At 66.2% G+C, this 11,074-nt stretch overlaps 2 protein-coding genes across 4 annotated transcripts; both read right to left on the bottom strand.

The window, feature by feature from the left end:
- Positions 1 to 686: 686 nt before the first annotated feature.
- Positions 687 to 2,211, bottom strand: GP1BB (glycoprotein Ib platelet subunit beta). Its single transcript, XM_025399115.1, has 2 exons — positions 1,857 to 2,211; positions 687 to 1,586 (listed from the first exon to the last, which is right to left on the bottom strand). Exons 1-2 carry the CDS (start codon positions 1,864 to 1,866, stop codon positions 970 to 972), a joined length of 627 nt encoding a protein of 208 aa, XP_025254900.1. The 5' UTR covers positions 1,867 to 2,211; the 3' UTR covers positions 687 to 969.
- On the bottom strand, positions 2,117 to 10,968 carry SEPT5 (septin 5). Of its 3 annotated transcripts, XM_025399112.1 has the most exons (12): positions 10,804 to 10,968; positions 10,638 to 10,648; positions 5,735 to 5,831; positions 5,541 to 5,627; positions 5,195 to 5,318; positions 4,979 to 5,113; positions 4,767 to 4,884; positions 4,564 to 4,665; positions 3,702 to 3,798; positions 3,481 to 3,616; positions 3,105 to 3,207; positions 2,117 to 3,004 (listed from the first exon to the last, which is right to left on the bottom strand). In XM_025399112.1, exons 1-12 carry the CDS (start codon positions 10,844 to 10,846, stop codon positions 2,948 to 2,950), a joined length of 1,110 nt encoding a protein of 369 aa, XP_025254897.1. In that variant the 5' UTR covers positions 10,847 to 10,968; the 3' UTR covers positions 2,117 to 2,947. The 3 variants fall into 3 exon arrangements, with proteins under 3 accessions (XP_025254897.1, XP_025254896.1, XP_025254899.1); XM_025399111.1 differs by lacking the exons at positions 10,638 to 10,648; positions 10,804 to 10,968 and adding an exon at positions 6,614 to 7,011; XM_025399114.1 differs by lacking the exons at positions 10,638 to 10,648; positions 10,804 to 10,968 and adding an exon at positions 6,614 to 7,011 and having other exon boundaries at positions 3,481 to 3,605.
- Positions 10,969 to 11,074: the final 106 nt, after the last annotated feature.

Raw genomic sequence — 11,074 nt, 5'->3', positions numbered from 1 at the left:
CACAGCGTCCTCACCGCCTCCACAGCGTCCTCACTATTCAGTGTCCTCACCGCCCTCACAGCATCCTCACTGTCCACAGCGTCCTGTCCCCACAGCGTCCTCACCACGTCCACAGCGTCCTCACCGCCCCCACAGCATCCTCGCCGTCCCCACAGCATCCTGTCCAGTGTCCCCACTGTCCCCACAGCATGCTGTATCCACAGTGTCCTCACCGCCCCCACAGGGTCCTCACTGTCCCCACAGCGTCCTCACTGTCCCCACAGCGTCCCCACAGTGTCCTCACTGTCCCCACAGCGTCCTTACTGTCCACAGCGTCCCCATTGTCCCCACAGCATACTGTGTCCACAGCGTCCTCACCGCCCCCACAGCGTCCTCACTGTCCCCACAGCATCCTCACTGTCCCCACAGCGTCCTCATTGTCCCCACAGCATCCTCACTGCCCCCACAGGGTCCTCACTCTCCCCACAGCGTCCTCGCTGGCCCCCAAGTTATCACTTAGCATCTCTCTCATGCCTCCCCATGTAGCCTTTTGGGAGTGTCACTGGAAGGGGAGAGTTCACCCACTGACTCCTGTCTGCCCCTGAGATTAGGGTGGGCATGTGAGGAAGTATTTGTGTCCCCTTGAACCGCCTCCTGGAGACTTTTCCTGGGTTTGGCGAGGGGAATTTCCAGGTCAGTCGTGCAGAGAAGGCCAGAAGGGTTTATTCAGCACCAGAGTTTGGAGGGGAGACGCAGGCAGGGTCTGGACCGCATTGTGCCCCATGGTCCTCCCAAGCCTGGAGGTGTGGGTTCGCCTCCCTCGGGGTAGGGTGGGCAGGAGTTCTGTCCCACGTGGTCTGGGCCTGCAGGTGGGGTGGGTATGAGAGATTGGACGGAGGCGGCGGAGACCGGTCCAGGTTGGCGCGAGGGCCCCTCGGGTAGCGTTCTGTCGAGTTTGCAGGTCCGCGTTGCCCAGCGCCGGTTCTCTCCTCAGGACTCGTCGGTTCCGTCTTGCTCGGCCACCAGTGGGTCGGTCAGCGACAGCCGGAGTGCGGCGCGAGCGCGAGCGCGGGCGCGGGCGCGCAGCCTCCGCAGGCGGCACAGCAGCAGCACCAGCAGCAACGCGTGCAGCAGCCCAAGGCCCAGCAACGCAAGCTGCGCCGCCAGCGCCCCCCAGCAGAGCGGGCCGGGAGCACAAGCGGCGCGCAGCTCGTCCTCGGCTAGGTAGGGCAGCAGGCGGCCGCGCAGCGCTGGGGGTGCCACGCAACGCAGGTCGCGGTAGGGCGCACGCTCGGGGCGGCCGGCCAGCCAGGCGCGCAGCGGCACAAGGCGGCAGTCGCAGCGCCAGGGGTTGGCGCCCAGGTGTGCGGTGCGCAGCGCGGGCAGCGCGTCCAGCAGCCCCGACGGCAGCGCCGTCAGGTTGTTGCCGGTCAGCACCAGCTCGGTTGTGTGGACAGGAAAGGAGGTCGGCAGCGAGGCCCAAGTCAGCCCCCGGCGCCCGCAGTCCACGAGCGTCCCCGCGCAGCTACAGGGCGCCGGGCAATCTGCGGCCGGGCAGCTCGGCGGCGCCAGCATCAGGAGCAGTAAGCTCAGCGCCCCGCGCGGCCCTGCAAGGGAAGCGCCGCAGTGAGCCGGGCGGTCGGCGGGGCACCTGGGCGACGTCTCTGAGTACCCAGAACGCCGGCCCGGCTCCATCCAGCCCCTGATGCCCGGCGTCCCGGTAGCCCGCCAGCCTCTCCACCCTGACCACCCCGCGCGCCGTTTGGAAGTCCCCCTCTGACCCAAGTCTCTCCCAGCTGCAGCCAAAGGACCAGAGCGCCTCTCAACCCGGGTCGGCCTAGGGAGCAGCCGGGGGCCCGACCGGACTCCAGACTCACCGGAGCCCATGGCTAGAAGACGGCGGCCCAGCTTACTCTGGAGCGGGACGCGTAGGCGGGAGAGCCAAGCGATAAGGCGCTCCCGCCCCCGCCACGCCCGCACCGACCACAGTGCTGCGGCCCGGCCAGAAATAGCCTGGAGGCCGCGCGGACGCGTGCTGCAGCAGCAGATAGCACACTATCGCCGGAGGCCGCAGGCCGCCCGGGCTTCCGTTCCCACCCGCTCTCAGGGGCACACGGAGCACTCGGACACCCACTGCGACGTTCACCAACATTGTTCTCCTGTCACCAGGACAGGACGCGGCATTCACAACGGAACAAAACGGAGCATCGTGTGGCGGAAAGGGATCATGCGGGTGGTAAGATCAGGAGGCCGAGGCTCGGGATCCCGGCACACCACAGCTGTGCTGGGGAGGCCTCGAGCCAGGGCAGGGGACGGCACCGAGAGTTGCCATGAGGTGGCTCACCGCCCAGTGCCCCGGGGGTCCTCCAGGTCAGGCCGGGCTGTGGAGAAGGGGTGTGGGTGGTCACGGCCCGCCCTCCTTGCAGCCTCTCACCTCCTTAAGTCTGGAGAGCTCCCATTTGATTCAGCCCAACCCTGCCCGCTGGGCTTCTGGGGCTAAGGGAAGACCCGGCCCGCCTCGACAGAAAATGGGGTCTCAGCACTTGCTGGGTGACCCGCGGGAGCTGGCAAAGGAGGGCTCCCAAGTCCGTTCTGCAGCATTGGGGCAGGGAACAGACCCAGGACCCTGGGAATCCTCCTCTGCCTAGGTTTGCCTGCCTGCTAGAGCAGGGCCTGCAGTTTGGGTGGTGTGACCGTCTGGGGGCGGGGGAAGGGCAAGAGAGGCGGATCTTTGAAGTCCCGCCGAACTTCGCTCCCGATCCCCCAAGGCCAGAGAGGGCCAGCTGGGCGGGGGCTACAGTCCAGCCCCTCGGAAGCAGATACGAATGACCTGGGAGGGGGTGGTGCTGAGAATAAATTAGGGTCAGCTGGGGGCTGTGGCCCCGCGTCTCCGGGTCGGGAACAGTCCGGTCTGGGGTCCAGGGGTGGGAGGGCGTCCCGGAGACGGACGGTGTGTCCGCGACGAGCGTCACTGGTCCTGCATCTGCTGCTTCATCCTCTGCAGCATCTCCTGCATGCGCCTCAGCTGCGGGCGGGCGGGCGGGCGGAGACAACCGGGCCGGTGAGCAGCACCGTGGGAGCGCATCCCTGCCGCCCGCCTCCGCCACCCCCACCGCCCCACACACTTCCTCATCCTTCATCCTGATAAGCTTCTCAGTCTCGGCGTCCGGGGTGGGCAGCGGCAGGATCGGGATGGGGCTCTCCATGCGGCTGTCCTGGGTCAGTTTGCTGTGGGGGGAGGGATGGACGGGGCAGCGCCACCCGGAGGCTCAGCGTGGGCTGGCGATGCCTGGCCCATCCCCACCACTGCTGAGGCCCTGCCCTCCGGAGCCCTCACAGCCCTGGACTGGTTCTAGGGAAACCAGACTCGCGGGGGGGGGGGGGCGATTTGGGGGATCGTGCAAGGTTCAAGTCTGAGTGGGCGGACAGGACTGGCCCTCAGTTATGGAGACGTGGGCGGGGCCGGAGGGGCGAGGTCTGGCTCGGGGCTGGGGAGCGCACCTGGTCATCTGCTGGATGCAGTGCGCGCGGTAGTTCTCGTAGTGCACGTCGCACGTCACGTCCTTGAGGTCGTGCATGTGCGTGCGGATGAGCATGTTGCGCAGCTTCACAAAGTCGCAGTGCGCCTGGTTCTCCACTGCGGGGTGGGAGTGGGTGGTGGGCTGGCGCCAGCCTAGGACAGCCTTCCCCCACCAGACCTGGTACCCCAAGACTCCACTCACCCTCCACGATCCCCCAGGGGTACAGGCGGCCCCGGACACGCTGCCCCTTGGCCTCCACCACCGTGTTGCTGCCTATAACAGCGAAGGGCGCGCTCTCCTGGGGGAAGGAGGGAGAAGGGCTCACACCCGGTCAGCGTAATTGCAGGGTTACTGATGGGAAACGGGCATGTAATTCCCAGGGCACCCCTCCAGCATCACCATCAACGACCTCTCCTCAAAGAGATCCTGGCGTTGCCCCTTTCTGGCCTTTCTGCCACTGGCTGGAGACAGAGCCCATGGCCTTCCAGGGCTTCACATTCCAGGGCCTTTCCAGGCATGCTCCACCCTCATCTCCTCCCTCATCAAGAACCACACCCTCCAGCTGCCCCTTCCCTCCCCAGGGCTAAGCCTATGTCTCCCCGTGCTGATGCCCCTGCCCTGGTGGCCACCTTCCCCTGGCATGGTCTCCATCATCACCACTCGAGTTGCTGGGGTACGTGAAGCCACCAACCCTGGAGGTCAGAAATCTGGGAGCCAGGGTGTGCCACTGGATTAGCCCCTTCCTCTGGTAACCCATGGAAAGAGGGTTGGGGTTGGGGGCCTGGCCCACTGTTGCACTTCTGGATCTGGTCAAGTGCTCCATACCTGCCAAGCACCATGTGGGGCCCGCATGACCCACCCCAGCCAAGCAAAGACATGGTGACCTTTACCTTCTAGTTCTGGATGAAGGGGGTACAGGTCCTCTACTCCTAGAACAAATGACTCTTGCCCCCAACTGGGCTGACCTTGCCCTCCTCCAGCAGGCCCAGTGTGAAGGAGACAAGGCCCTCTGGTTCTGCCTTTGCCACCTCCATCGCCCTGCCCCAGCAGTCTGCATGTTCACCTTCAGTTCCCGGTCCTGCTGCTTGAAGTCCTCATCCTCATCCGAGTCACACTCAGGGAACTGGTATACATGGATCCCAAACTTGTCAATCTCCTCCCGGATCTGTGGTGGGGCAAGGGCTGTCAGATTTGAGGCCGGTCAAGTCCCCCTTGTACTCTCAGCCCCAGGGCCCTGGCCAGGCCCCTGTGCGGCGGCAAGCTCACCCGCTCCTTCAGTTTCCGGATCTCACTGGGGACAAGACAGTCAGCTTTGGCGATGAGAGGCACGATGTTAACCTTCTCATGCAACGCCTTCATGAAACCCACATCCACTGGCCGCAGCCTGCCGAGAGCAGCCAAGTGTGGGCATAAGCACAGCCAGGGGCCATATTGTAAGGGGGTGCACTCCCGAGTCTGGCCCCAGGACAGCCACACACCCATGCCCGAAGGGGGAGATGAAGTACAGGCAGCAGTGCACTCGGTTGTCTTGGATGTTCTTTCGGTTGAGGCCGCTCTCGTCGCGGAAGTACTGCTCAAACTGCTGGTCCACATAGTCAGTGATGGGCTTCCAGCTGTGGGCAGGAGGGAGGTGAGGCCAGGCCTGGAGTGCTGTGGCCGCCTAGGCAGGGCCTTTCTCAGTAGGCCTCGCTCACCACTCGGTGTTGTTGACAGCATCCCCGAATCCCGGTGTGTCCACGATGGTGAGCTTCAGCTTGACTCCCTTCTCCTCAATGTCCACCGTGTGCTTTAGAATCTCTACCGTCTGGCTGATGCGCTCTACGGGGAAGGGGCCACTGGAGGGGCCTCTCCAACCCTCAGCCCCTCACCCTTGGCAGCCAGGACCCTTGTCCTCATCCATCTTGATGCCTTGGCCCTACCCCCGGGGGGACCCACCCGCAAGAACAGAACAGTGGGAGCTGGACCTGGAAGGGAGTGCTTGGAGAGGTCCCATGGAAGGGGGCTGGGGATCAGTGCCAGGGCCTCCTGGGGGCCACTCACCCTCGGCACTGAGCAGCTTCCGGTCCTTGTATAAGTCTGTCAGGAAGAGGCTGTGGACCAGTGTGGATTTCCCCAGGCCTGACTCACCTGCACACAGGTACAGAGAAGGAGTTGGGTTAGGTCTGGGGCTCCAACGACACAGCTTGGCTGGCCAGGGACCCCAGCCACTCCCCTGAGGAGCCCAGCCCACTCACCAGCCACCATGAGCGTGAAGTCAAAGCCTTTCTTCACTGACTTGCGGTGCACCTGGTTGGGCAGTGTAGCGAAGCCCACGTACTGCTTGTCAATGTCCTGGGGGCAGGGTGGGACAAGTTAGGGACAAAAAGGTTTCTCCGGAAGCCCAATACCCTCTTACCAAATGAAGAATGAGGAGACAGCAGAGGGTATGGTTCCCAGGGTGGGGCATTTCACTGGCAAAAATGAGGGGAGGGCCCGTGGGCAAAAGCCTGGAGATAAGAAGGCAGGCCAGGGGGTGGCAGAAGAGGACACCCCTGGCCCCAACCTTAGGGAGGGCTCTGCAGGGACCGAGGCTGTGTTTGTCCCTTGGGGAGATGTCAGGCTGCAGCAGGCACAGGCGGTGTCCTCCCTCCTCGGGCACAGGGCAACAGGATTGGGACCCCTGGGACACACTTAAGGCCCTCCATAAGCCGGAGAAGCTCGGGGCCTCGACACTCACCCCTCCGGAGAGTGGCAGGGGGCGGGAGGCCCCACCTGGCCCGGATCCAGCCGCGGGGGCGGCGGCAGCGGCGGCGGCGGCGGCGGAGCAGCGCCTATTTATAGACGGCGGCGCCGAGCCTACCCCGCCCGCGCGCCCCGGCGCCCAGCCCCCGCAGACCCTTGGGGCCCCTGGAGGGGTCCCACGGCCGCATTCTCCGCCCCGTTTTGGGGACGCGGGAAGTGAGGCCTGGACAGGGCACATCGGCCACAGTTGGGCCGCGGACCCCCCGAGGCCGCTGCGGAGGGCAGGGCTGAACCTAGGCGCTGACGGGCAGCGCGCGGGGATGGGGACCCCCTGCCGAGTCTCGGGGCCCGCGGGGTCACAGACCCACGTTCCGCCCTCTCCACACACGCACCTTGAGCCGCCTCTGGGCCTGGGTCCGCGGCGACAGCAGCTGCTCCACCAGGCGGTCCTGGGGCGCTGCCAGCGAGTCCATCGCGGCGACCCCTGCGGGCCCGCGGGCGCGCTCGGACCCCCGGCCCGGTCAGGCCGCCAGAGCCCGGCGACGGCGAGGGACCTTGGCACGGCTCTGCCTTAGGCTGCGTTCTCCGCCCCGTTTTGCGGACGCGGGAAGTGAGGCCTGGACAGGGCACGTCGCCCACCCGGGGGATCGTCGACCCCCGAGGCCGCCCGAGCCATCCCCCTGACTGGGCGGACTGGCCCCGAGCTGTGGCGGCGTCGCAGCCCGGGCAGGCCCTGCTCCCGCACCCGAGCCAGAGGCGGGGCGTCGCAGGCGCCCGCGGAGAGCTCGGCGGGGAGCGGCAGAGACGGCCCCGCCCGCCGTCGCCGGGAAACGGTCGCCTGGAAATTGGGCCGCGGGCGGAGCCACCCGAAAGCGGCTGCGGAGGGCAGGGCTGAGCCGAGGCGCTGACGGGCCGTGGCTTGCGGGGACCGGGAGCCCCGCCGCGCCCCTGGGGCCTCAGTCCGGGCTCCAGGACAGCAGAAGGGGACGACCGGGTCCTGCACGCGGGCTGGGGCGGGCCGGGAGTCGGTAGCGGCCGCGCGTTCCGACCCCAAGAGGTGCTGCGCGGCTTCCGCCCGCCAGAGGGCGCCGGAGGCCGCTCCCGGGACCCACGCGCAACCGCGCGGGTACCCGCCCCATTCAGGGCCGGCAGTCTTCTCGCAGACTTGCCCGAAAACCTCCCGGCTGCGTCACGGCGCCCACAGACACGCCGCGCCCTGCACCCCTCCCCAGCCCTGCTTGGGGCTGACCTCCCCTGTGCGTGTGTGCGCGTGTTTGTGTGTGCGCGTCCGTGCGGGTGTGTGTGTAATGCCTGTGTGTGTGTAATGCCTGCGTGTGTGCCCGTACATGTGCGTGTATACATGCGTGTGCACGTGTGTGTGTACGCGTGTGTGAGTGCGCGCATTGGGTATGTGCGTGTGCGCGCGTGTGGGTGGGTGTGTGCATGTGTGTTTGGTGGACTCTTTCCCGGTGCGGCGCCCCAAGACATTCGGGGGACGGGAGGAGGGCAGAGCCCACCTTTTGTGAAGTCCAGCCCGGCCCGCCCCCTAGGAGGCTTAGGGTGGACAGAAGGGAAGGGAAGGGAAGGGTGCAGGCTGCCAGAGTACTGGCGGTCCCTGCAAAACTTGGAAGCCCCCGCCAGCCTGCTGAATAAACACCAGCCACCCATGCGCTGCCCTGCAGCCCCCAGGTGGCCCTGCCCTCAGAGACAGGGGTAGGGGGTGGGATGAGACCCATCTCCCATGTGCTTCCGTGGACACTCCCTTGCCCTGTGAGCTTCTTCATCAGCTCTGACCCACAGGATTGGAGGGACTCGGAGATCCTGCCAGCTGGGCCTCCCTCCCATGTGGCTACTCCAGGGACTGCGGGGGTCTCCTGAGCTCTGCTCTGTGGGCCACCCACCTTCATGACCCCAGTAGAATCCCAACAGGCAAGCCCAGCAGAGCAGGACATGGGGCCTAGAAAAGTTCCAGGGTAGGACCGGACAGGCCCAGTCCCTGCACGTTAGAACATTAGAAGCTGGAGGCCCCAGCCCCACCCCACCCGCCACCAGCCCTCCCTTAGGCCCTCCTGGCTGAGGGACCTCCTCCACTGCCCATCCAGGCCCTGGTCCTGTTGTGGGGCCTAGAAGCCACTGGCACCTGGGGAGGAGGGGCAGGCCCACAGCTGGGAACAGGAGAGCCTTTCATCCCAGGGAAAGGGGGTGGCTCCAGGCCCCCTGGCTCTACCAGTGCATCCTTCAGTCCTTGCTGCCAGAAAAGCCTCCTCACGGGCCCCAGCCTTCCATGGCCCTGACCTGCAGGAAGCCTCTAGGCTGAGTCCCACCCAGTTTCTGAGGGTCCACACCTCGAAGCCCAGCACCCACCCAGACAGGCTGGCATCTCGGGCCCAGGGCATCTCCAGGAAGACAGACAGCCCTGGGCCTAGGCCTCAGGCTAGGAGGTGTCTAACAGTGTGTGGCTCTCAGACTGCCTGCCTCAGTTTCCCCATTGGTAAGGCACAGGCTCTGGGGAGGCCCAGGTCAGGAGGGCAAGAATCTCACTCTCAGCGTTCAACCCACCTGCCCTGCCACCCACTGGGCCCAGTCAGGGCCTGTGGATTCCCTGGGGGAGCCTCAAGGAAGGGGCCCTACCTACCACCCCCTTTCTCTGGTCCTCAAGTGACAAAAGATACTCCCAGGGCTTCCTGAGCCATATGACACAGCTGCGCCCACCTCCTCCCGATGCCTCAGCCTCTCAGCCACTTCCACTCTTAGAATCACTGGAGTCAGCTCTGGGAGCAGCAGCCAGGGCCAAGAGACCACTGGTGCTGCCTGCGAGGAGGTGGGGGCACAGAGGGTAGTGACGGTGCTCCCCCAATGCCTCTACAGCCCCCTTTCAAATAACAAAAAGAATGCTTGGACAGGTTGAGGCTCAATGACTGTGGTAGCAGGGAAACTGAAATGTGCTTCCAGCTCCCCCAGACCCACTGGTCGCCCCAGACACCTGACCTGGCTCCTGCTCCGGGGCTCCCTCCCTTGGCCGTACAGTGCCTTCTTCCTCTGGGCTTGGAGGCCTGGGATGGGGTGAGGTGGACTCCCAGTTGACCTCAAAGGATGGGCACCTCAGCAGGAGGGGGTCCCCACCTTGCAGTAAAGGGCAAGAGAGCCTGGCCGCACCGAACAGCAGTGGCTGGAGCCCAGGGTCTCAGAGTGCCCTTGGGTCAAGCTGGGGACACCTGCAGGCCCAGGAGAAGCCTCGGAGGCCTGGCCTCCCGGGTCTCCCAGCCTCAGCTCCTTCCATCTCCCTCAAACAATAGCCTGACGCATGTGTCCCTGCATCTCAGGCTTTGTCTGACCTGCTGTGATGGGGAGGCAGCTCCCAGCCTGGCTCCCCAAGGAGCCCCTCCCAGAGAGCCTCACCCACCTCTGGGCAGGGTGTGTCCCTTCCAGGAGAATGGCACTGGTCAACCAATGACTCCCCCAGCTCCCAGCCCCCCCTGCCCAGCCCTCCTGCCCTGCCTGCTGCACCCTGGGCCAAGACTCTGGAGTTCCACTCAGCACCCATGGCTCCTGAGAAACTCCATCCCTGACAGGGGCTGCCAATGCCAGCCTGGTGCCAGAATTGGGCTCTTCTTTTCTCACCCAAAGATGGCTGAGCTCAAGCCAGAGAGGCCACCAGCAGGGTTCCCCCAGCCCCCCGAGGCCATCTGGTTGTCAGCCCCCACCCCACTCCAGGGGTCTCACAGCATTGTTTAACCGTGAGCTCGGCTGGATTTCACCTAGTGCTTAGGCCAGCCTCCTGTCCAGTCCTGCTTTCCTGGAGGGTGGGGCCCAGGCCAACCCTTTGGAGAAGCCACAAGCCTATTTGTACCCACGGGGTCCCAGGACCCATCTGGGCATCAAGAATGACTCAGACCAGACCTTGGGGGTTCCCAATCTGGGGAAGAGGTCCTGCTGCAGACCCGAACATTCGAATTTGTGTGTGGGGAGGGAGAGGGGCATGAAGGTGCAGGGGAGGTGTGGGGTGACTACAGGCCCTCTGCTGTGGGGCTGTTCAGGGACTGTGCTGGCTGATGGAGCCTAAGTCCCCTCCCCCAGCGTGGCCTTCCACGACCATGGCCTCACCCAGGACCCCCAGCTCATGGCCTACAGGCCAGGTCAGCAGGAGATGCTGGCGTTGGCCCTCTGGGAGGGGGATACTCTGCCCATCCCCCCATCCTGGGGAGGGGTGCACGGTGGTCAGGGGACCAGGGCCCCCACTCCTCCCCTTTGCAGCCCCAGGTGCGGCGGCACTGCCCGGCTGACAATCGGTGATCGCGACAGGGCTGGGTGAGGGCCGGCGGGGGCGGGGTCGCGCCTGGGCACCCGCGGCGCTAGTGTCACAATGGGTGACAGCCGGCCGGGTCTCCCAGCAGGGGAGCGATGGCGCGCACGTACCTGCTTGTCCTCTGCGGGATCGGGGTCGGGGTCGAGTCCGGGTCCGGGTCCGGTTCCGGGCGGGTCCGGGCCGGCGGGAGGGGGAGAGACGGAGAGACACGGTGAGAGGCGCGCGGGCGGCGGGGACAAAGGCGCGCGCGGGCACGCGGGCAGGCGCCGGGCTCACCTGGGGTCGCCAGCTTGCTCTTGTACCGCAGGCCTGTGCTCATGGTGGCCGCCGGCGGGGGACGTGCGGGGCGGGCGCGCGGGCGGGGCGCGGCGACAAGCGGCGGAGGCCGAGGCCGGGCTGCGGGGTGAGCGGCCCCTCCGCGCTGCCGCCGCCGCCGCCGCCCGCCCCGACGCAGCCTCGCGGGGCCCAGCCGGACTGGGGCTAAGGCTGGGGCTGGGGCCGGGGCCGGGGCCGGGGCGGCTCGGCGGCCGCTGCGAGCGCGGCGGCG

This window comes from Theropithecus gelada, chromosome 10, assembly GCF_003255815.1.
Source record: "Theropithecus gelada isolate Dixy chromosome 10, Tgel_1.0, whole genome shotgun sequence".
NCBI lineage: Eukaryota > Metazoa > Chordata > Mammalia > Primates > Cercopithecidae > Theropithecus > Theropithecus gelada.
This window is presented reverse-complemented; position numbering and strand designations above follow the sequence as displayed.

Excerpts from the sequence above, each read along its gene's own strand:
- SEPT5 (XM_025399111.1), bottom strand. The coding sequence starts at position 6,694 with ATGGACTCGCTGGCAGCGCCCCAGGACCGCCTGGTGGAGCAGCTGCTG. Across the intron at positions 5,628-5,734 it reads CTTCACGCTCATGGTGGCTG|GTGAGTCAGGCCTGGGGAAA; the intron begins GTGAGTGGGCTG and ends ACCTGTGTGCAG. Across the intron at positions 5,114-5,194 it reads GCTGTCAACAACACCGAGTG|CTGGAAGCCCATCACTGACT; the intron begins GTGAGCGAGGCC and ends TCCTGCCCACAG.